The 25,245-nt window shown below is 41.2% G+C and overlaps 1 protein-coding gene across 1 annotated transcript in view; it reads right to left on the reverse strand.

The window, feature by feature from the left end:
* nmbr (neuromedin B receptor) overlaps positions 1 to 25,245 on the reverse strand; it is an 81,670-nt gene that overhangs the window by 23,826 nt on the left and 32,599 nt on the right. Inside the window, exons 2-3 of the mRNA XM_040017679.1 lie at positions 18,880 to 19,021; positions 15,950 to 16,165 (exon numbers count right to left, since the gene is read on the reverse strand). Of these exons, the coding sequence (XP_039873613.1) occupies positions 15,950 to 16,165; positions 18,880 to 19,021 (358 nt within the window). The remainder of the gene's footprint in view (positions 1 to 15,949; positions 16,166 to 18,879; positions 19,022 to 25,245) is intronic.

Raw genomic sequence — 25,245 nt, forward strand, 5'->3', positions numbered from 1 at the left:
CACTGTGTACAGCTCACAATTCATCCAATAGGAATGTCTCACTGGCTACAGTGGTCATAATTTCTGTGACATATGAAGCTTTCAGTCACTGACAGGAAACCATGGTTGGAGATTTGAAAATGATTCTAAATAAATTGTTGTGTTATAGAAAAAGACTAAAGTTAATTGAAAGTGTGGCGGATGTAAAGAGCAACACGATGACTTTGTGCCACAAACCAAACAATCACGAGGTGGGAACATGCTGTACCTGAGCTCACACCTATGCCTCAAGGAAACATGGAACTGTTTATGGGGAAAGGTTAGACCTCTACAGTGAGTTTCGTTTATGCTCCTGCTTGTGAATGTCAAGATGTTAAAGCTGAGCTGAAAAGCCCTCAGCAGCCTGACATAGATGACAATATCTGCAGCCGTACGTGCATTGAGTGATTAAACGGACCTGGGGATAATTTCACCTGCAACAACATCAGTGACACCTGTAATCTGAGTGTTTGGTACCGAAAGACACCACAGGGATGGAGATATCATGTGAGAGATTCTCTGTGGACGGAGAATTCGATCACTGTAGATTACATTTCGGTTTTTCACTTTAATTTGAATGAATGAGTTCAGCTTTTGCTGAAACGGCGTCCTCTGTCAGCCTCATGTCCCGAGCCATCGCTTCATTACTCAGTTTTACCATTGGAAGCAATATTGAAAATGCACATTCTAGACGTGACAGATTTCATTCATGCTTCATGCTTGTGCATTATTGTGCATTATATGTATCTCGTATCATTTAGGTGAGTTTATTTTCTTACAAAAGTCTGTTTTAGCAACCAGAGAGTGGACCGCCACGGCCTTCGCCTTCAGCTGTCACCTTTCATTCAGGGGTGAAGCACGTGTGATGGACCATGTCATCACTTTTATGCATATTTTTTTCATTGTTAAGCTGTGCAAACCTGAGTGCTTATTAGATTTCAGCACAGTTTATTAAGGTGTGCGTAATTATGTTAGGCTTTTGTTTTCTTGGGACAAAAAAGAGAGAGATTTAATGACTTTAATGATTTAATGACTTTTGGAGGGATGCAGCACTCTTACAACTACAAAGATGCTGGGGAGTGATCACAGAACCATCACATTCTGCTGCAAACAGTCAGCAGGTCGCAAGAAACAAGTTGTTAGAAAAAACAAAACGCACACAAATGAACGGCCAAAGATTTGAAAGGAACGTGCAGGCGGTGTACTGGTTTGGACCGGTGCTATTCAAGGTGGACCAGTCATACCTTTTCAAGCTGAAGATGGACTCAAAATCAACTCCTGAACAGACTTCCAGGTTTTAGAAAGAAATGTTTTCATCTTTCATTATCATCATTACCTTTATTTACAAAGCACTTTAAAACAACCACAGCTGACACAAAGTGCTGTACATTGGAACCACAAAATAAAATTACATGAGATATAAATAAAGACCAAACAAAAGAAAATTAAAATAATTAATTAAATAACTAATTCAATTAAAAGAGAAACTAAGTCTCACTGAGGTTAAAAGCCAAATAATAAAACTGGGTTTTAAGACATGATTTAAAAGTGGACAGTGAAGGGGCCTCTCTAATGTGCAAGGGCAAATTATTCCATAATTTTGGAGCCATAGAGAATGCCCTGTCCCAATGAGCTTCCTTCTGGATCTCGGTACCTCCAGGAGCAGCTGGTCAGCTGAACTGAGAGACCGACAGGGTATGTGGTGATGAAGAAACTCAGAGAGGTAAGGCGGGGCAAGACTGTGAAGGCATTTGAATTTTAAAACATGAAAATTTTAAAATGAACTCTAAAAGACACAGGCAGCCAGTGCAGAGAGGCTAGCACATGGGTCATATGCTCTCTTTTACTAGTTCCTGTGCGGAGTCGTGCAGCTGCATTTTGAACCAGCTGCAGACGTTTGAGCAACGACTGACTGATCCCCGCACAAGTGAGTTACAGTAGTCCAGGCGGGAAGAAATAAAAGCATGGATCACTGTTTAAAGGTGCTGCCTTGAAAGAAAAGATTTTACTCTTGCCAATCGCCTTAAATGATAAAAACTGGACTTCACCACTGCTCTGATTTGGTTGTCCAATTTAAAATCACTGTCCAACTTAAAAGCAAAGGTCGGTAACAACAGGTTTAAAATAGACTTCCAGGGATCCCAAATCACCAGAGGAGGACTCACAGGGACCACTGGGACCAAACACCAACACTTCTGTTTTCTTTTCATTAAAATGTAAAAAGTTTAGAGCCAACCAAGCTTTAATCTCATCTAGACATGTCAAGAGAGGTTTTGTGGAGATGCCATCCTTCTGCTTTAGTGGCAAATACATTTGGCAGTCATCGGCATAACAATGAAATGAGATCTCATGCCTTCTAAGGATGGAACCCAGAGGCAATAGATACAGTAAAAACAGCAGTGGCCCTAAAATTGAGCCCTGTGGGACGCCGCATGACAGAGAAGCAGAGGATGATTCGGAAGGCTGACAAAGAAAGTTCTATTGGCAAATAAGACCTAAACCAATTAAGTGCAGTGCCACCAATACCCACTACATCATTTAATCGAGAAATTAGAATATTGTGGTCTACTGTGTCAAAGGCAGCAGTTAGGTCAAGAAAGACAAGAACAACATGGTTACCAGAATCACATGCTAGAAGGATGTCCTTAAAAACCCTTAATAATGAAGATTCTGTGCTATGAAGTGTTTTAAAACCTGACTGAAAGTTTTAGTCTTAAGGCCGTAGACGGGAGACTGGTCCACCTACCACTGGCCTCAAGGATGCCATTATCATCTAGAAAATATTTCAGTTGACTAAAAACAATTTTCTCTAAAAGCTTGGAAAGTAAAGGCAGCTTAGAGATAGGCCTATAATTGGCTAAAACTGTGTGATCAAGGCTAGGTTTCTTAAGCAGTGGCTGCACTACTGCATGTTTGAAATTTGCAGAAACCACATCAGAAGACACAATGCTGTTAATAATGTCAAGGACATACTGTCCTATACTAGGAAAAATTTCTTTAAAGAAGGCTCAGGTTTAGCCTTGGGCTGCCTGGTTTTTAAAGGAGCCACAGAGTCCATGATTGTTTGACAGCAAGAATAAAACCAGGAATTAAGCTCTTCTGTGTCAGAGGAGACCAAGTCAGAAGGGTCGCCGAGCTGATTAAAAGCAGCAGAAAACTGCGTGGCAGTGGAGGGGTTAATAACCCAACGGCACCGAGCAGCAGCGCCAGATTTCACTGCAGTAAAACCAACGTTGAATAACACAGGCATATGATCTGAGAGTCCATAGTCACAAATCTCCAAGTTAGTGACAGGCAGACCATATGACAAAACAAGGTCCAGTGTGTGTCCGTGCTCATGTGTAGGGCCTTTTTACCAGGCTAAAAGAGTCAATAAGGCTTAAAAGTCCTTCACCAGTGGCTTATCAGGACAACATACATGTATATTAAAGTCTCCAACAATAAGAACACAATCATAGTTGGGCATAATCCCAGCTAAAAAATCAGAAAAGTCATTTATGAAGTTCTTATTGTATTTTGGGGGGCGATAGATGACAGTGCAGAAAACCTGGTTTGTGCGACTCAATTTAAACGAGGTAAGTTCGAAGCTGGAGAACAAAGGCTGTAGAAAACACTGCTTACATTTGTAATCCTTTTTGTAAACAGTCGCTGTGCCTCCACCTCTGCCTGACGTCCGTGGCGAGTTTTAAAAAAAGCAACAATCCATTGGTAAAAGTTCAGATAGAGCACTGGACTCACCAACACTCAGCCACGTCTCAGTCACACACAGAAAATCCAGATCACGGGAACTGAAAAAGTCCCGAAGAATAAAAGTGTTGTTTAAAAGTGATCTGGCGTTGACCAGGCCAATCCTGGCAGGAGCTGGAGCTGGCGCTCGGCGTTCAGGAGGTCCAGAAACCCGACCCAGTGATCTCAGGTTTCAATAATGTTGACGGCGGAGGTTTAGCCTGGGAGGGCATGGGCAGCGAGGCCGAGGAGCATCATCATCAAAGCCGACCACAGTCACCAAACAGGCATCAACAGGATCCAGGAAACGCCAAGACACAAACAAACAAACAACCAGGCGACCGCTTCGTTTACCCTGGCGACGATGACGCTTTCGCTGGGAAAGTAGTGTTGGAACCCGGTACAGGTAACCCGGGATTTCAGATGCAAATGGGGGCAGGGGTTGCTGCCCACCAGCTCCAAAGGACACAATATTTTGGACCACAGGTTTGAGATCCAGTGTCTGGCGATCATACCTCAGCAGAGACTTTGTTTCATGGATGACACAAAGTAGAAATAATATAAACAGGAACAAACTTGGCAGTGACAGACGAGCAGCCACACACACCGCCGCCATTTTGACGCCAGTGTGTGTGGCTGCTTCTTCTTCTTTCAAGAAGACAATGATTTTTATGCGGGACGACGCCCAATTGCACAGAAGCACTCCAAATAATGAAAGAATAATAACTTGGTCCCTTCCTCACCTCACCTCACCTGTGAGCCCTTTTTAAACGAGAGACTTATGGTGAAAGAAGAACATCAGAGCTCTGTGAGCAGCGTCTGAGGCTGCTGCACAAAAAGCTGATGAAGAAACTGACAGACTGCATGACTGGAAGGCTGAAAAGATGTGTGTGGCTGTGTGCACAGAGATTTTCTCCTACAAAAACCAAAGCCTCACGCTTCCTTTTTTTAAATGTTCAGGTTTGACTTTAATTAATATCTTGGATTGACCTAGAGCACTGTAGTAGTTCAGTAATAAAACGAATGCTTAAAAATGCAGCTTCCTAATAGTTGTGTGTAAATGGAGTGAGAGAACCCATTCGGGTAGAGTTTGTTCTCCGCTCTGGATGCCTCCTCCCAAGTAAATGGCTCAGAGAGTGGGTGAATGGGATGAAATCCTACCATGCATTTACATTCAGGATTCTCTGAGTGCAGCTCTGTGTGTTACACAGTAATGTCAGTGTTGTTAATGATAATGTGAGATATTGTTTCTTCTTCTTTGGATTTTTGGCAGCTGTGTGTGCAGCAGATAGAAGAAGTTTAGAACAGAAGTCTTACGGAGCACACTTTAAAATAAAACAAGTGGTTGTTTCCGTGAGCAGACTGGTGGCAGGTGGAGACTGCGCAAACTGCCTCCCTCAACAGAACACCAGTGGCGGCGTTGATGATGATGCAGGGTGGCAAGTGAAGCAGGAAAGCAATGAGGGTGCTGTATTATATCCCAGAGGAGAATGTGAGGGAGGTCAGTGCAGACTCAACACTGATTTTCATGACTGGGTGAGAGGCACATAGCGGTCTGAAAATACCTGGAGCTTAAAAAGGAGCTGAATTCTCCAGAGAAGAAGACGACCAGCAGAGTTTTAATGAAGTCATCTCTGCAAACTTTTCCTGGCAGAAGCTGTCTGACCTCTGTGGATTGTTTGGCACTAAAGCCCAAGTAAAAATGTTTTATGTTGGCAAAAAAGAGAAGCTCCACATACACAGTTTAGGGTTTGATGCTTTCCTTCAGGGCACGCTGAGAATATTTTAAAAATAATTGGTTTGAATTAAACTTTGTAAAATAAACTTAATGAGGACCGTACAGCTCAAAATAACACTCAAAAGAATTCAAACAAAAACATTTTTCGTGATTTAGCTTCTTCTAAACCTTTTATACCCCAGCTGTATCCAGCCTCTGCCACAGTGAAGGTCACTAGACTTGCAGTCAAGACCGCCTAAACCAAGACCAAGACAAGACCAAGACCAAGACAGACTGAGTCGAGACCAAGACAAAGTCAAGACGAGACCAAGACCAAGACCAAGACAAAAAGGGTTTTAAACTGCAGCCAGATGCTGCCTTGTTTACGGGTGTTAGACATATTTATGTGTTTTTGCGATGCACTCGCACAGCCCTCCTCACCTCTCTCACTTACTGAGAGGACAGACGCACGCTCCACTTGACTGTCACATCTCTCACCCTCTCTGTTTTTCACATAATGATATTATCCTATATCCTTGCATGTGATTGGCCACAATATGGAGGGATTGGAGCATAGCTGAGCCACTGTGTGAGAGCTGAGCAGCGAAAGGAAATTAAGTGAGGAGCCGGCTCTCGCTCAATGGGAGTCGACTCTGATTCACTACAAAGCACTCTCTAAGCACGGCTCTTAGAGCTGATGCTTTTGCGTATGACACATTATTGAACATTACATTGTGTGTCATGGATACTGTTGACTCCAAATCTCCCGACCACTATGTCGATCTGAGACAGCAAGACCGAGACAGCGAGACCAAGACAAGACCAAGACCACGTAAAAGTGGTCTAGAGACACACATGTTCTCCAAAACGATCCACACAATAGAAATGCAGCAATACTTAATTACAACTTTGATCAGTTTAGGTCCTGAAGCACTCCGGAAAAATTCATCAGAGCAGTAAATGAAAGTTTTTGTCTTAGCTCAGTAAAAAGTCAGTAAGGCTACGTTCACACTGCAGGTCTTAATGCTCAATTCCGATTTTTTGATCAAATCCGATTTTTTTGTCTGCTTGTTCACACTACAAATAAAATGTGACAGCGAACGTGCTCTAGTGTGAACGCTCAAAGCGGCCCGCATGCGCAAAAGAAGATGTCACACACAACACACTCTGTTTAGACCCAGAGCAAACAATATTGTTTGACTGATGGCCCTTAATATAGAGACTTTGGACTTTACGTTTCCCAATTTTTGCTTTAAGTTAGTTTGTTATTTACATAATAATGTAAATAACCTAATAATTATCCTTATTGCTGTTTTAGAGAGGAGCGGTGCTTCAAAGGATAGTTGCAGATTTCTGTCAGAATCTGCAGATTATACAGTACAAATAAAATGTTCACGTTTCTCCAACGTTGGCTTCCCAACAGTTTCACTGACATCTACACTGGATGGCCAGGAAGCGTTCGCGATGTCTTATCAGGTGCTTCTCCAGAGCTGATAATTGGCGTCTGTCTTGTGTCAGTGACGTAAAAGACGGATTTAATGCGACATGACCGTTCAAACAGCAGTCGCTTTCTAAAACATCGGATATGTATCGGATTCAGTACCACATACGAAAGTGACCCAGATCGGATTTGAAAATATCGGATTTGTGCCGTTCACACTGTCATACCATGACCGGATATGGGTCGCATAGGGTCAAAAAAATCGGATTTGATGCGCTTTCGCCTGCAGTGTGAACGTAGCCTAAGTGTGTGCCTGCTGGAATTAAGTGTCTTGATGGTTGCCTCTGTTATTTTCCCTCAGGAGGAGCGTGGAACACAAGAGGGCAGAGGGTGTGCGGACACAGAGGAGCGGAGAGCATGGAGCACAGACTTATTGGGAAGAAAACACAGCATGGGAGTAGAGGGAATGTACGGGGATTTATTGTTGTGTAATATTTACTTCACTGTAAATAGACACACTGCTTTCATTGCACCACGTCCTGCATTTGGGTCCAATTTCCTCACATCCTTACGGTCTGCCATCACACACCGTGACAATGAGGACAACTTCAGTCAGAAACCTGCTGTTAACAGTTACCTTTTTCTCACCTGTAATCATGATCTTTCTCAAACCTCAGTCACAGAAAGCAAAGACCTTCCAAATACTTGTCTGGTGCCGATCTTGATACGGTTTACTTCTTTTACCAGCCCGTCGACACCACTGTAACTTTAAACTATGTGACAGCAGCTCATGTACTTTGCTTATGTTGCTCCTGCTCTTCTTCATCACAGGTTTTCAGGCAGGTTTATTTTCTTTGTGCTCGTATCATCAGTGTTCAAACACTTCTTTCTTTGTTTGCAGCACGTCATGTTCATCCTCCATCATTCACACACAGGATGGACTCCATATGGAAACATGTTTTTCTAGGCTAGTGCAGTAAATATGGCTGCCCTGCACTGTAACCTGACCTCAGCCACATTTGGTCTTACTCGTGATAGTCTTACTAAGAGGCTTTAAACACAAGAAGTAAACATCATCAAACTCTCTCTTTTCTACAGAATATAATTATTTTCCATAACTTTATACATATCTTGAACCAAATCCTTGAGACTTTCAATACTTCACTCTTATTCATGAGTTTCATCCTTTTCTTGCTCGATGTCTACTGAGTCCTGAGTAAGTCTATATTTCTTCTATTGTCTTCTATTTATTTTTATATTTATTTTTAATGCTGCAAGTCGAGTCAGTGCAGTGATGGTCCCAGCCTCATTCGTGATTTGCTTCAGGCTTGTATCCTCCACAGCAGCCACACGTCAGCACTGACACTGGAAACAAGTGTTCCAGTTCCTCTTACCCACCTCGCGCATTATTTTGCTCAATTCTGCAGCTGTCAATCAGCTGTCAGTTGCAGTGATTCAAGTTGTTAATGTGCTGCAGAACTACACAGCTGAAACAAGCTACAACAGAAAATTAGATTGTATGTAATTACACTTGTTTCTTTCCTCCTTTGTGCCCAAGTTTAACTAAAACATGTAGTAAAGTTGCCATGAGTTACATTTTGAAAAGCCCCCCAAAAATGACCAAAAACTGTTTTTCACTCACTAGCCAAAGGGGAAAGGTAAACTAAGCTAGAAAGTAGCCAGATGTCTGTTTTGTGTTATTATGTGGCAGCGATATGATAAAGCTGTGGGGTCTGCTTCAGACAGACGTGAAAAAAGATTAGGGTTAGAGAAAGAACAGAGTTTGGTTTGAAATGAGTACTTCATTAAATTTAGAGGAAGCGTGAAGGCTGACCCATCCATCCACCCCGACTTCATCGCTATAGCAAATAACAGTCATCTTTGTGGCTTTGCAGTGATGTCACCTGACTTCCTCAATTCCTTTCTCCTTAATTACAACAATGGGTAGATGACACTTCCAATCATTTGTGAGAATTGGCTTAGCAGCCAATACATACAGGACTTTTTCAGTAGTTTTACTCTGCATGTGCACCTGTGTGGGTAACTGTGGGCTTTCATTCAGAGTGGGCATTTCTTTACATAAAACAATTCATTAAAAACCTCACTGCTCTGTGAGTTGAGCCTCAACTTCTGAAAATAAATCGATGTAAATTCTGGAAAGCACTGGAAAGCTCTATATAGCTAAATAATTGCTCTTTTTTTTTGTCATTTTTAGACCTCCGAATTGATGAAGCAAAACTGATGTAAGTTATTTTGTGTTTCTTTTAGATGGTAACACTGACAAGAGCCAGAGTGCCACCAGAAAGTTCAATGCAACCTGCCAGTCTGATGGCTGTAATTCCCTCACATCGGATTGATCTGCAGCCTAATCTCAAAGAGAATATTGTCAAAAAACACACCATCCTTTTGTTATTCTGGAGTTGTCACTCAACTGTCACATGAAAATGAAAGTTAAGCCGGCTGCTGGGCTAAAGGGAAAAAAATAAAAGCTTTCATGTAATGAGTTCTCTGTGTTTAACATCAAAGGTTTCATGAGAAACTTCAGCTTAAAAAAAGAAAACACTTACAGAATAAAGTTACATTGAAACCAAGAACACCATTGTTTTTCTTGTGACATTACCAATAGGTTTGATGTGTCACATGGCCCTCTTCCTATTGAAAAAACAAAAGTTGTATCCAAGATGGCCGACTTCTAAATGGCCACCATGGTCACCACCCATCTTGAGGAGTTTGCCCCTCACATATACTAATGTGCCACAAACAGGACTTTAATATTACCAACCATTCCCATTTTATTATGGTGTATCCATATAAATGGCCCACCCTATCATTTCACATCATGGGCTTAGGTTGTACTGCAATGTTCTACTAACAGCTGCTGTTTCAAAATGAACCACAGCTAACAGAACTACAACAAGATTCAGAAAGTGCTGTGGAGTAAGCAGAGGAGGATCCAAATCCAGGATGTTAAGTGAGCCATTCACTGGCTGTTTTCAAAGTAAAAACAAACAAACAAAAAAACGTAACCCAAGGAAACGTGAGGAGCAGACAGATACCACAAAGAGCACAGACAAGGAATCTAACACTGATGGAGGCATTTTAGGGCTATTTATACACAAAGGAGTGGTTAGGACTCTTTATACACAGAAGGGTAGTTGGCACTATTTATACACAGATGCGTTGTTAGCACTATTTATACACAGAGGGGTAGTTAGCACTATTTATGCACAGAGGAGCGGTTAGGACTATTTATGCACAGAGAAGTGGCTGGGACTATTTATACACAGAGGTGTGGTTAGGACTAGGAGGAACACACTGAAAAACTCAGAGGGAGCCCAAACTAACACGAAACATGATGCAACACTGAAACTCATCAGCAGAATAATCAAGAACTCAAAGATGTCACAGGAAATTGCATTGTAGTAGAACAAATAAATCAAAGCAGGAGCACAGACATCAAATAAACAGAAATAAATTTTAAACACCTGAAGTAAGAAAACCTCAACAGAAACCCAAATTTAAATATACTCACGACAAATTAAAAAACTGAATATCCTGAAATGTATGCGCTCTGACAGCCAGAGCAGAGAGGTAGACCATGGATGGACAAACTCGTTCATAGCCCAGTTATCCAAATCTGATCCCCCCTGATTCTGAGCTCTGTGTGGATGAGCAGTTAGTAGTTTTGAGAGGTAGGTGCAGTTTCAGGAATTTAAACCAGCCAGTTATGGCTCTGGTGGGGCAGTGATACAAAAACCAGACCATTTCAGAATATCTGTCATAGAGCAGACACTGAAGACAACATCTCTAAGGTGTCTTTGTCCTGGGCAGATGAGCTCTCATTTATCAGTCAGTCAGCATTTCATAGCTGAAATTGATTCCAGAGCCAGTTCCAGATGTTTGTATCAATGGGGGTCTTCCTAAACTTTTGGTTTGTGTGTTGGCTTGTTTAAAGCATCACACAGATTAAATGTAAGCAAAGCATTAATCAAAGTAGGCCAAGATGTTTGCTTTAGTCTCTCCACAGGTCACCACTACAAGCAGCTTTGCAACCCACCGATGTCTGAACAGAGCCACACAGAAAATGGAAATAATGTTCTTGTCTTCACCATGTTTTTCCTGACTGGGCTGTATGAGCCATTTGTTTTCTTTTGATATTAATAGTTCCAGCTGCCCAACACAAAGTTGGGGGCTGCATTAATCTCCAGAAAATGTGAATCAGTTTACTGACACTATAATAAGCCTGAAGTAATTCATCTCATCAAAGCTAAGTACATTAGCCCAGCTCACAGCAATGCCATGAGGGATTTCTCTAAAGCAATTTATCTTTTCGGTCCACACAAAATGTGTCTAAATGAACAACATCAAAATACAAAAACGACCAAAAATCAATACAGCAATGTTTGGTCAATGATGTGGCTTTTAAATTCAGTTTTCCAGCTGCTATGTGTGTGTGTGTGTGTGTGTGTGTGTGTGTGTGTGTGTGTGTGTGTGTGTGTGTGTGTGTGTGTGTGTGTGTGCGCGCGCGATTGCCCTCTGATGTATTTCTTATCTTGGGTGAACATAATGAATTAACTCTGCCCTCAGATAAGACAGTAGGCGGGTTTGGGATTGATGTGTTTGCAGTTAATGTACGATGTCTTTGCGCTCCTGTAGATGTGAAGATACGGGCGGGGTGAGAAAAGGTTTTCCCCCATTTATTGTAGTGCTGATAATATCAGTCCCCCTCATGAAGGAACGGATGGATTCAGCTGTAATGAGCTGAATTAGTTGACTTGCACAATATGACAAGACCGACACAGACATGCAGGAAGAAGTTAAGGAGAGTTTAATACTGCAAATTTCTGACTTTGGGGTGCGTGACGGTCTATTTTCTCTCGCCTGATTTAATCATCGTCAGCATTAGCATCACGTGTCCAAAAGTATGCTCGTCATCTACATTACAGCCATGTGTGAGACTAACATAAGGAATAAAAGGCAAAGATAGAAAAGAGACTCTACAGTCCATTTAATTCAAACTTTGGTTTGTTTGTGCAGATGCGAGTATGGTAATCGCACCCTGGCGTGGACAAAACAACTACATCAAGACCAGATGAACTCCAGAGAAGTTCTCTTATGGTGGGACCTCGATATGACCAAGAACATGCCTGGTACGTAGGCTTTACATTCTGGGGTGTGGCGAAGTGCCTGAGATGTCTAAAGGTCAACACGGGCTAGCAACTAGCCCTGACACATCTGACACATCAATAACGTTTTTGGTTCTCTTGGATTTTTCACTTTGATTTGACCAGATTAAACGAGCCAGGCATGTAAAAACGCCCTAAGATGTGCCTCTGTGAGTCCCTTTTAAAGGCTCCTGACCTTACTGCAGCTAAATGAGCAGCTGCATCTCCTCCCACATAAAGATCAAGTTAAAAAGACTGCAGTGTTTCCAACAGACCGAAAGTCTGACTGTGGTGGTGGAGAGCAGGCTCCCTTCAGTGCACGCTTTCCTCATTGAATTATTAAATAATGCCTTATATAAGTCTCTCCTACAGAAATTATATTTGTCAAATACTTTGTGATAAATAACAGTCCAATGTGATTAACTTATTCTGAGGTGATTCTCTCATCCGTGTTGTGCACATAAACCTCTTCTCATCCGCTCCAGCTCCTGTTCAGACCAACCCTGCAGAGCAGAACCAGGCCTAAAATCAGCCGCTCCAGTCTGACCGTGAGAGAAGATCCTCTCCATGGAAGCAGCTTATTTATATCAGGGACCACAACAACAGCAACCTGAGCACCGTGCCGGCTGCTTGCTAGAAAACATGAAGGGCCTGATGAGGCTGATGAGTAGAGCTTGAAGTTGGTTGGGTTGACATGATGATTCTGGCTTTTAAACATTTTAATATAAATTCTTTTGTTAGTTTAATTCCTTTTTTTGGCATATTCAGACAACCTCCTAATTTCTCTGTGGTATGTGGAAGCTCAACATTTGAGCCGTCTGTGTTTTCACGTTGTGCAAACTCGACTGGAACCCCTGCAAAATGGAAAAAAGTCTTTTATGGCTTTGAGTACAAGACGCAGGATTTGAATATGTAGATGTAATGTAATAAAATACAGCAGCAACCAGACCAAAGTTAAACTTCATAAACGAGTTTCAGCCTTAAACCACCAAGCGCTTCATAAACCAACAGCAGAGTTTAGAAGTCACTGCTCTGACCAACAGGAAGCAGGAAGTTGTGATATCTGCTGTCAGTGTGTGCATCCGAGTGTTTCAGGGACAAACCCCCACAGGGGAGGTCTAACTCTGCCTTTAGCTGATGAGAATGGAAACTCTGTATTTATTCTGCACATTGATTGGAGTGTCTCTCACAGTAACAGTTGAATGGAAGCTGAAGACAAACAGCCAGTGATGACCCAGAAAAGCACTGGGTCAAATTTTGTCCTCGTTTTTTCCTAAACCACAGGCTCGGGGACATTTTGGTTATCTTTCATTTGTTCTAACAAGCTGTTTATTTATATCATTGTTCAAACTGCACACATCTGTGCTTCACAGCCCTGCAGATCATTAGTGTTTTTCATGTTTCAGGGCCACACTGTAATTGTCCTCCTCCTGTGTCAGGAGCTGATTCAGGAGGCAGGGACTGCACTAACCCTGAGTTCATGAAGGCTCAGGCCTGCAGCCGGACTTCTGGAAGATGGCACGTTCACTTATTAAACTCCTTCATGAAAAACATGTCTGTGTGTTTGCACACAGACACCCAGCTCAGACACCAGCAAGGTGGAGGTGGAGTACTGGTTTGGGCTGGTATCATCAAAGATGAGCTTGTGGGGCCTTTTCGGGTTGAGGATGGAGTCAAGCTCAACTCCCAGTCCTACTGCCAGTTTCTGGAAGACACCTTCTTCAAGCAGTGGTACAGGAAGAAGTCTGTATCCTTCAAGAAAAACATGATTTTCATGCAGGACAATGCTCCATCACACGCGTCCAAGTACTCCACAGCGTGGCTGGCAAGAAAGGGTATAAAAGAAGAAAAACTAAAGACATGGCCACCTTGTTCACCTGATCTGAACCCCATTGAGAACCTGTGGTCCATCATCAAATGTGAGATTTACAAGGAGGGAAAACAGTACACCTCTCTGAACAGTGTCTGGGAGGCTGTGGTTGCTGCTGCACGCAATGTTGATGGTGAACAGATCAAAACACTGACAGAATCCATGGATGGCAGGCTTTTGAGTGTCCTTGCAAAGAAAGGTGGCTATATTGGTCGCTGATTTGTTTTTGTTTTGTTTTTGAATGTCAGAAATGTATATTTGTGAATGTGGAGATGTTATATTGGTTTCACTGGTAAAAATAAATAATTGAAATGGGTATATATTTGTTTTTTGTTAAGTTGCCTAATAATTATGCACAGTAATAGTCACCTGCACACACAGATATCCCCCTAAAATAGCTAAAACTAAAAACAAACTACAAACTACTTCCAAAAACATTCAGCTTTGATATTAATGAGTTTTTTGGGTTCATTGAGAACATGGTTGTTGTTCAATAATAAAATTATTCCTCACAAATACAACTTGCCTAATAATTCTGCACTCCCTGTATTCTGGCTTGGTTCCACTGTAATTCATTACTCCTCTCAAACTAAAAATCACTGGCTATAATTTTGTGTTGATTTATTTACTTATTTGTTTTTCCTTTTTATGAAACTAGATTTATAGTATGACTACAAACAAAAATGAGCAGAGGGAGCACAAATTCTTAGTCTTTATATCAGCTTGCAACACCAATCCTGCTGAACACGCATTGCTCCCAGAGACAAAGTCATTAGTCTGAGCTCAGTGGGATCTCAGACCAAGTCTGAGGCCAGTCACTGTCACGTCTCAGGCTAAGTTTTAACAACCACAGTTCAGATCCAGAGTGAGGCGAATCAAGTTGAGCGGAAGTTAAATGTGATTAGAAAAATGCAAAGTCGAGAGAGATCTGAGACATTGAGAAACTCTGATTACAGAAACACAAACTGAGTGAAAGCAGCATGTAGTCTGAAGTATGCATGAGATACACACATTTCTGTCACACATTATACCTTTATAAACTCCAGTTTGTGTGTTTAGTCTGATGTAGTTTCTTTGAAACGTCCATTTCTGTCACTTGAAATGAGTGAAACCTTCACAGTGACTCCAGGTAAAGTCTTACTGAGAAGAGAAAAAGTCAACATTAAGCGCGTCAGAGCTGCCGGAGTTTGATCTGAATGTTTTTGTCCAGTCAAATCTCCAAAGAACAAAACGAACCTTGTCTCAGGCTCTGTCAGCTCTGTCAGTGGTTCTGCTGTCAATGCTAACAGCTCTACTCACGGTGTGACTGACTGCACTCAGCACAGACAGTTCACGGAAAATAAAAGACTTACAGATGGCGCATAGAATCAGGCTTTTAATGTGGAAAACCTCCAGGAAGTGTCGGTTCTGACTGATGGCTGGAAAGACAGGAAGTAAAAACTTTTCTTTTCAAGAGAAACTCAGAGTGGTGAGTATGACCAGACTCTGATTGCATTAGAGTGATGAAGAACATTAAACTGGACTTTCCATCAGCACTGATTATTGTCAGCATATGCTCTGGAGACACAGCAGGGACTCCCAGCTCTGCCACTCCTTCACCGAGTGTGTACACCTGATCTGACCTGCTGCCGGTTGGGCTCTAATAATTCAGCCTTCCCCTCCTCCTGACCTCTCCTCCATCTGTGAAGATCAAGCTTGTGTAAAGTGATTACTCATTTCGGCTGGCACAGGCCCTGCGCCGAGCCTCCCTCGTGACCAAGCTGTTTACCGAGGCCTCCAAAGCTGCCGAGAACGGGAGGTGTGGGTGCAAAAAGCATCACGTCCGAGTCGATCTCACCTAAACATAACTACAGAAGCTTTATCTCCCCCAAGATTCACAAATCACAGGAGGCTATTAACTCACTTTGCTCCTGCGTGACTTCACAGCTTTATGTTTTCTTTGTGGTCCAGAGAAATTCTCCATGGCACAACGTGACACTCATTCACTCATTCACTCATCATCCAGCAGTCACCTGTCTCTTGGTGTGCTCGCTGACTTCCCCCGGCATGTCATGGGCACTCTTGATGAGCGTGCGGGCGATGTGGTAGTAGTACACAGAGATGATGGCCAGAGGGATGAGGAAGTAAACCAGGAAGATCATCACTGAGTGGATCTTAGGATGCATCTGATTAGACAGCGGGTAGGGCACGCAGTTCACAAAGGTGACATTTGTGTTGTCCCTGTGACCCTGAGAGGAAACAAGGAGAGGAAATTAGGAAAGGAGAGAGGACAAAGAGGAGACAGCAAGGAAAAGAGAGGAGTGGAAAGAAAATAAAATAGAAAGTGTTTTTGTTCTTAGACACATTAATAATGAATAATATGTCCGAGAAGTGCTGAAGGAAGAATGAGGAAATGAAACAAGGAGATGGAGAGGAGGAGATTATGTAGAAAAGTATTCAGTGTGATGAAGACGAGGGAGGAGAAATAAAAAGGGAACAGATAAACAGAGAAAGAAAATCAGTGAAGAGAAATGAAGCAAGAAGGAAACAAATAACAAATACAGGATGGGAGGGGGCAGAATGAAAAGCAGAAACTCGTTTCCAACAGCGTGGACGCAGCAGGTACACAAACTAAATGTTTCCTATGACAGAGGAAACGCAGCACGTTAATATTCTATAAATCGCTCAGAAACAACGATCCTGGTTGTTTTGTGTCACCCTGTGTGAGATTGCCCTAATACGTTTCTTACATCAGCGAGCAGAGACATTTCATCAGCTCTCGTCATCCACCATCCCAGCACGAAAACGCAGCAGATCGATGCCCAGCCTGTGGCCACTGGGGCAAGGGGGAGTGTGAAGACGTGTTCGGGTAAAGGAGGGGAACATGGACTGTAAAGTGAAACGTTTACCACATTATTCTGCAGCGTTTTACCCTCCAATGACATTGCACATTTCTCTCCAGAGGGTCTGATGCTGAGGCCAGTGCAGAATTTTCTAATACATGTACTAGTACTTCACTAGCTGGGACCACATCCTCAGTAACGATAAGCGATGAACTATGAACTGGTGCTGCGGTTTGGGGAAGGCCTCGAAGGGGACTGGCAGCGGCTCCCGGGCCGGGCAGATCCCCATAGAGATTGAAAATGTGACGTCATTCAGGGGTAAAACCGCAAAGGATTCTGGGAACTCGTGGCAAGAGGTACTAGCGCACGCAGGCTTTCAATTGAAATTACATTACACAGCGATGAAAAGAAACACAAAAAATGGCAAGAAGCTATAGTATTATTAACTGCAATAACCGGTCGCATGACAGCCACTGGAAGCCAACAGGTAAAGAGATCAGTTGTTATCGGATTACGTCGTTGAAGAGAAATTGTTTGAGCCATGTTTCCGAAGTAACAAAGAGCCGACGGATAGTCTGGATTGCAGCCATTCAAAGACCAAATATAATGTCCCAGAACACTCCAGCTCACATGTTAGTCTGCTCCAAGCATTTACACAAAGGTAAGTGTTTTGTAGTAGTTAATACGTCATTTTTCATAACATAATTGGTGATATAGGTTACAAGCAAGTCTGGCGCTGAACAGAAATTGTCGCGCTATGCTCCTTTGTTTATTGTGCATAAATAGTGAATTGTCCTGACACAATATTGCGTTTCGCTTCTGTTATTACCATGGTACATTGACAAAAACATATACTTTTATTCACAGGATAAAACAGTTTTTTGTATCACTAATTGCCCAGTACGATTACAGCATACAATATTATTGTCACTGCTACATTTCTGTAACACGTACCAGAAATTATTTCCACTACTAATTAATTACCATTGAGCTTAAAGGTCCTATTAATAAACTGTTAACGAATGTGTATTTATGAAGACGATTTGTGAGACTGGTAAACTTATGATACGTACGACGGTCTTTCGTTCTACACGGTGCATTTCAAGGTCCTGTACCCATCCGTCGGTAAACTGTACCTGGGCTTGTTGCAGTGACATGAAGTTACTAAACTTCATGAGTGTATGCACTCACTCCAAGAACCGTATGATTATAAATATGAGTGTGGTGAAAGTTGGGCAGCAGGCTAATGTATTTTGTCCACTCTGTGTGCTCGTACGGGTCTAACCCTTTCACTCGATTGATTTTTTCCTAGTATCTTTTCTTTGACTTTTCATCAAGTCTGTCTTTGTACGGACCGGCATTGTTCTCTTTCGTTGTGTACATAACTTTTTTGGGGCACAAAGAAAAAGCAAGAAGGTATTGGAACCGGAGAATGAACATTTTGCGGTGCTGCAAATGCTTGCGTTTGATGCGGTACTTGGATTGTTTTGCCACGAGTTCCCGGCATACAATGCGCGAAAGTCACGTGGTCTGTCAAACTCTTCGTATTAACGAGAAGTGAAAGAAGGAAAATGAGAAGAGAAGAAGAGAAGAAAAAAAAAAGGGGGGGGGGGGGGGGGGGCATGAATATATATATAGCCTGAGGCCGGAAGGGGTGTGAATGAGGCGTGGTCCCGCTCCTGAAATTGATGATGATAGGTGGTGGTTCAGGAGCATTCAGACCCGCACTAGCAGACACAGAGATAGTTTCTACCCACAAGCCATCAGGCTTTTGAACTGCTGACATTCTGCACACACTATTACACACTCACTACAACTACTGGACTCTACACCCACTGTCACTTTAACCACTTTAAAATCCTCACTGCGCAAGTTTTTTTGCACAAAATGTAAATACCAAATAACTGTCTTAAATTCTCTTAATATTTTATAGTTTAGTATTTTGTTATTTGTTGCTGTAGTTGTAGTTGTTGTTGCCTTGTTCATGTAAAGCTGAGGAGAATGAGCCAAAGAATTTCATTACGGGTAAATGTGGCTACACTGTTTATCTGTATATGACAATAAAACTTGAAACTTATAATACTAGTACTGTTTGCAGGAGTTGATGTACGTTATGGTACCTGCATGGAGACGACTTGGGAGAAAATAGCCTCAGGAACAGCCAGCAGGACGGAAAGCAGCCAGATAGAAACAGCTTTCAGACACGTCCAGAAGACAGCGCTGGATGTCTGGATGTCCATGGGGTTTACTATGGCCTTATACCTGCAAGGGATGGGGGGAAATGTCAGTAAAACGTTTATGGAATAAAACAATAAGAACATGATAAAACACTTTACATGTACCCAGGTAACAAAAACAGTTAACTTATTTAAAATCTTATGTGAAAGAAAAACATTTACAGCCCAGTTCACACTTTAAAACGGGCACAAGCTGCTCTTCATTGTGGACACTGATGAAACATCAGGGTAACAGCAGCAAACTTAAAGTCTTACACTTTCTCCACAAGTAGCTCGCTCCCTCACTGCTCCTCTCCAGTCTTTTCATTCTTCCCATTTTCAGCTACCTGATTCCTCACACCTTCCAAACTCCTCTCATTCCAATGATGCAGTAATTGTCCATGTAACTGTAACATGCCCAGCCATCCAGCTAAGGAAATCGCACAAAGTTGATTCTGTTCATCTGGACGTAGCATTTTCAGCAGGAGAAACATTTTGTCTCTCATCCAAGTGACTTCTTCAGTCTCAAGACTGCAGAACACAACATTTTTCAGTCATTTGTAGATTTATGTTTAGCATCAATAACTTTTAGATTTGTTTTCTGTGTGATTTTCAGTCCATCACATCACTGTGGACGAATTCAAGCTCACTTTTCTGCGGCATTATGTTAAAACACACCTAAACACTCCAGATCAGCAAACTGCAAAAACATTTACAGTTTTACTTATGCCTGTTAAGGATCAACTAACCAAATGCATTTACAGGTATTTGCTCCCTCCTTACAGTAAGGGTTTCTTTGTCTACACAGAGACAAAGAAACTGAAAACTGTTTTCACATAGCTGTATGTCTCAGTCTCTGCACACAGGGATGAAGAAACATGGAAATTTGCTTTTGTAGTCATAACAGCTAAAATATTCATACTTTAAGGCTTGTTTGAAGGGTGGGAATTTATTTAAATGACTGTAAACATCAACTAAATAATTCAGGGGTTAACTCTGTTTGCTGTGTAGCTGCTGGTTGGAGGAATGATGTCAAATGTTTAAGTTGGTGTTCATTTTATCCAACTTCCAAAGGACAATGTGAGACATCTGCAAGCGTTTTCATTGGCTTCTGGTGTCTGACAGCATTATCTCAATGATAATCACATACTCCTGGCTCTCTGTTATCATATACCTGCTGCAGCTTCGGCGTCCTTTCCTCTCTGATCAGCTGCCAGGTTTTGCCTCCCTGCCTGTTTCTTGACTTTCTCCTGCCCTTTTGCTCCACTCACTTCTGATTCCTGCCACTCTCACACTGACTGAAGCTCATCCACTCACTTTGCCCCTCGGTCATTTCTACCTGTTTTTAAAAGTAGTTTCAACTTCCTATCTGCCGCTGTCATGCATTTGATGACTGCACTGCACAGACAGATTAACATCCCAGTGAAACTGGAAGATAATAACGTTAAGAGAGATGCACCTCATCTGAACAATGAAATGAACTCTTATCAGTCTAAGATGCAAATAATATAATTTGACCTACTGTTCACTTCTAAATATTTACAACCCTCAGATTGAGATATAGATATATAGATATATATACTTTATTTTTTTACATTTCACACTTTCTACACATCAGTATTTACCTCTTGAACCTCTTTGATGAGAACATATTCATCAGAAAGAACTCATAGTGATAATTAAGATTAGCCACTGCAATATTGTTAGACCTCATCATTATAATGCTGAGGATGGTCAGGTCTCATATCAGGCACACTTTACAATTACTAACAATCTGTTTTAGAATGCAACACCAAAATCAAGAGTAAAACTGTGTTCCAATAAGGGCAACAAGATTAGACCCGTTAGTGCTACAGCACCTAGGCTCAGAGTTACAAATCATCTATGAATGAAGACAAATATGAACTCACAGTACTGAGTGAACAATGAGGTAAAGAAAATCCACACAGGAGCTCAAAAGACTACCAAAACAAAACAGGAAGCGAGGAACTATAACTAACCAGGACAGTGCAGACACATGAAAACACTTAACATAGGCAAAATGACAGAATAGAGACACACAAAGAACTTGACACTTAAAGACAAAGAGTGCATCACAATCAAAAGCAAACACAAGCAACAAACACATAGGAGCATTAACACCACACCCATTAGAGACAGTTAAAATGTTAAAATATGTTCAACAAAGAGTGTATTTCTTTCCTTGGTATGTTTAATCAGAGTGTTGTAGCTAAACATGTAATGAAGGCTAAAGAAAAAGGACAATAAACACAATGCTTTTTCATTTAAATGTATTTATATTCTCTATCCGCTACTTTCATATGTGCATCAGATAAACTGTTGATGATGCTCCTTGTGTGACATTAAAACCTTCCACAAGAAGAGATCACTTAAAGAAAACATGTGCTCAACACAAATCTTGTAACTTTTGTTTTTATGCTTATCAAGATATTCCAGCTTTTCCACATCAGCAAAGCATTAAAACTTCTTTCGTATTCTATTTGAAAATGGTCATAAAACAGCTGGAAACAGAGCTAATGCAAGCACAATGACGCATACTTCCTCCGTGCGGTGCCTGTAAAGAGTCTCCCTCTATTGAAGCAAACAATGCTGAAAAAAAATGGGCTCATTGCTGAAGGTAAGCGGTACCCCCGACCCTGTTAGTCTTCATCAAACTCATACAAACACAGGTGAAGCACTTTGCAGCAGGTCTGAAGAGTACACCTCCAATGGTGTATTGCTTCTTTGTGCAGTAGAAGCAGTTTAGTCCAACCTGTGGCCGTGAGGAGGAAGTCCAACAGTGGATGCGAGGGACTGAAAGGTTCAGCCCTGAAATGATTTTGTATTATTCTGCAAAATGAACAGAATACTAAAAAAAACTATTTAACTATTTCTATGAAAACACAATTTCAAATTAGACATCAAGGTCCTGCCACTGTGCAAAGACTAAAAATCATTACTGCATTAACCATTGATCACACTTCATATTTTTGCACTGAATGCAAACAAATCATTTAATAACCACATCATTTTCTTTTGCTGGCATTAGCGGCTCCAGTCTCTTTGTTACTTAATGAGAAACCACATCATCCATCGGGTGGCAGGGGAGGGGACGCAATAGTACTTTGTCACACTAATCACAATTATTCTTTATGTGTAATCGTGGAGCTGAATTTTAAATTCCTCATTAGGCCAAGCAGATCAGTCATTCAGCTGACAGGGACACAGCAATTTTTTTTTTTTGACACTGTAATTTTTATTGATAGTTTTGTCACAGTTTAAACATAAACATGTATTGCATTACAGGAGAAATAACCATGCAAGCACACAGTCAAAACAAACAGAACTAAAGCAAACAAAAGGTGTGGGTGCCAATTCTAATCAACTACCGTATGCATGCATGCCTTTACTCCGCAGCATACATACTCCAGCTTATATACGTACTTATATACGGGCATGCATCAATAGACATACAGAGTTATAGACCTTAAATGTTTTGTTCGTTCATTAATTTTCCTTGGTGCCATAAAATGTCCACTTCTCCCACTTAGCAACGAAAATATCTTCATTTAATCTGAGAATGTAAGTCATTTTTTCCATTGCATAGATTTCTCCAACAATATTTAACCAGTCTTTTGAAGAAGGCGGATCCAGTTTGTTATTTCTCTCTAGCTGGATGAGGACGGTTGTTAGTTTTGATAGAGTTCCATGAGACTGCTGACTTTAGGTGGGGAAAATACAAATAAGCAAAACACATCTACAGAGAAACAAGAAGTGGAAGAAGTTCCACTTTATATCACCACGTTCTGTGCTTTCTCTGCATCAAAGTTAAACTTTTTTGTTTTTAACATGTGTTGATGATGCTATTTTGATAGCCCTTCTTGAAGCACAGGTTTGCATTAACTTTGCCACACTGAGTTGGTTTTAATTTTCATCATTATCTGAAATCTGTGGTGTACCCCAAGGTTCAATTTTAGGTATTATTTTGATTTCTCTTGACACTAGTTGTCTTTGGAAATTGATCTAACATCCCATCGCATTCCCTGCTATGCAGAGGACAAAGGGATCCTTTTGTTTTAGCTTGTCCCTGGATTATCACCTGCTGAAATAGTGAAAAGAAATTGTGAAATGCTGTCTGAGGCATTTAGAGGTTAGATCAGATGTCACTTTGATCTGTCCCATTAAGACCACCCTTGTTCACTAGTTTGATAGCATAAAGTTAAATAACAATTTTTTTAATAGTTTCATTTGACCTGAAAGGAGCTGCTCTGTCTTCCTTCCTCCAATTAAAAAACATTATCGATAAGTTGCTTTAACCCACCAAGGTGAAAAGAGTCAGCTTTTATTTTCTTGAGGTTACAATACTGCAGTTCATGCCACACATTTCCTGTAGGTTTTTAGAAACGATTTTCAGATTTTACTGATAACTTCTAAAGCATGTCTGAGTCCTGCCTAAAACTATAGGGCTAAAATGTTGAACCTGTGAACCAGTTTGCTTCAAATCAGTCTGGAATATTAGCAAGGTTGGTTAGCGATATCTATCAACTGAACACTTGCATCATACAGACAGACACTGGCACATTAATGCTACATAACAGAAATAACATCCAGAAAATTCACTCATTAAAACTCCAGCAAGCAGTATTTGCCAAACAAATAGCATTAATACAGTACAGTGACTTCAATTAGCTAAATTAAAGGCTAGAAGATAGCTAGCAGCTACAGCCGCACCTGTTAGCTCAAACCTTACACCTTAGCAAAAGTAAAATAAGAGATTTTTGTCATGATACGCTATGTAGCAGACAGGAAAGGATAGCTTAATTGCTAGAACTCACAGAAAATACAAAGCAAAACTGAGCCAGACATGCATCTTTTGAGCCAAAAGAAACACCCCCAGAGGAGTGCACCATGAAGAAAAACAAAGACCTTTGGAAAACTGAGGCCTTAAATAGACACATGAGGTAGTTAGAAAGAAAGGACACACTGGGGAAAATGAGACACAGCTGAACAGAATCTAACAAGACAGGGGGACAAAATAAAACAGAAAGTAACAAAACCTGAGAACAACTACACCCAGGAAAACTTCCATGGAAATGGAAAACAAGGGGAAAGCCAAGAAAAACAACAAGACACCACACCAAATAACCTAAGGCAGAATACTAAGTGAAAACAGACATGAACTGAAACTCGAGGGCTAAATCATAACCAAGAACCTAGACCTAGGACCCACATAACCAAAAAGATAACGGAGGACAGAGAACAGCAAACTAGAAAAACTGGATCAACAACCCAGGAACCATGACATTTATGAAATAACAGTTTTTATATCAAAATGTAAGAATGTTTATTTCAGCTGTAATACTTGGGAGCCTATCCAGACTGACTCACTTTTGGAGGCAGCAAGTGTCCATCAATGAACTTCAGTTTTTGGCACTTTTTAGCTTTGTGTTTCAGCCACAGAGGTTTATTCTTGGTTATGAAATAAACATACCGACTTGTGACCATGTTTATGTTCAGTCTGTGGTAATTATTCAGGTGTTCCAGTAAACTGTCACTGTGAAAAGCTAGCATGAGCATAAGGCATGATATTAGTTGGCCATGCTGTGGTTCGTCTAGGGCAGTGGTCCCCAACCCCTGGGCCGCGAGAGTTGAGGCTCAGGTCTGAAATGTATGGTTTTCAGGGTTTTTAATCGGTTTTCAGCGTTATTTTGTTATTGTTTTTATCGTTAACTCTGTTTTCCTGAGTCTTTTCACGTGTGTTATGAATAAATCGTCTTTTTTTCCGGTACCGATACTAGTTTTATTTTGTTGTATTTATCCGCGACACCTTAAAGGCCGGTCCGTGAAAATATTGTCGGGCATAAACCGGTCCGTGGCGCAAAAAAGGTTGGAGACCGCTGGTCTAGGGTACCATAACCAAATTTAAAATAAAGATTCAGATCCAGAAAACATCATTTATTCCACAATGGGCAATTCTGTTTGTCAGTCCAGCATTATAATGGATAGATAAATGAAATAGATTAAAGAAAAAATAAAATAAATAAACACTTGTAAATAATATAGAACATAATATAGAAGTCTAGCATTCAACATTCAGTTTGCCAGTGAGCAGCTTGACGTTGTGGTCTCCGAGCAGAACTCCACACATCAACCTATTCATAACCAGATGAATAAAAACAAAGAGCCTCTCTTGACATTTATCAGCCGAATAGAAGAAAGTATGAAAGAATTTGAGAAGTGCTTTGTTTTTCTAAAGGCTGCATGATAGCA

Source organism: Simochromis diagramma, unplaced genomic scaffold, assembly GCF_900408965.1.
Source record: "Simochromis diagramma unplaced genomic scaffold, fSimDia1.1 OVJJ01000802.1, whole genome shotgun sequence".
NCBI lineage: Eukaryota > Metazoa > Chordata > Actinopteri > Cichliformes > Cichlidae > Simochromis > Simochromis diagramma.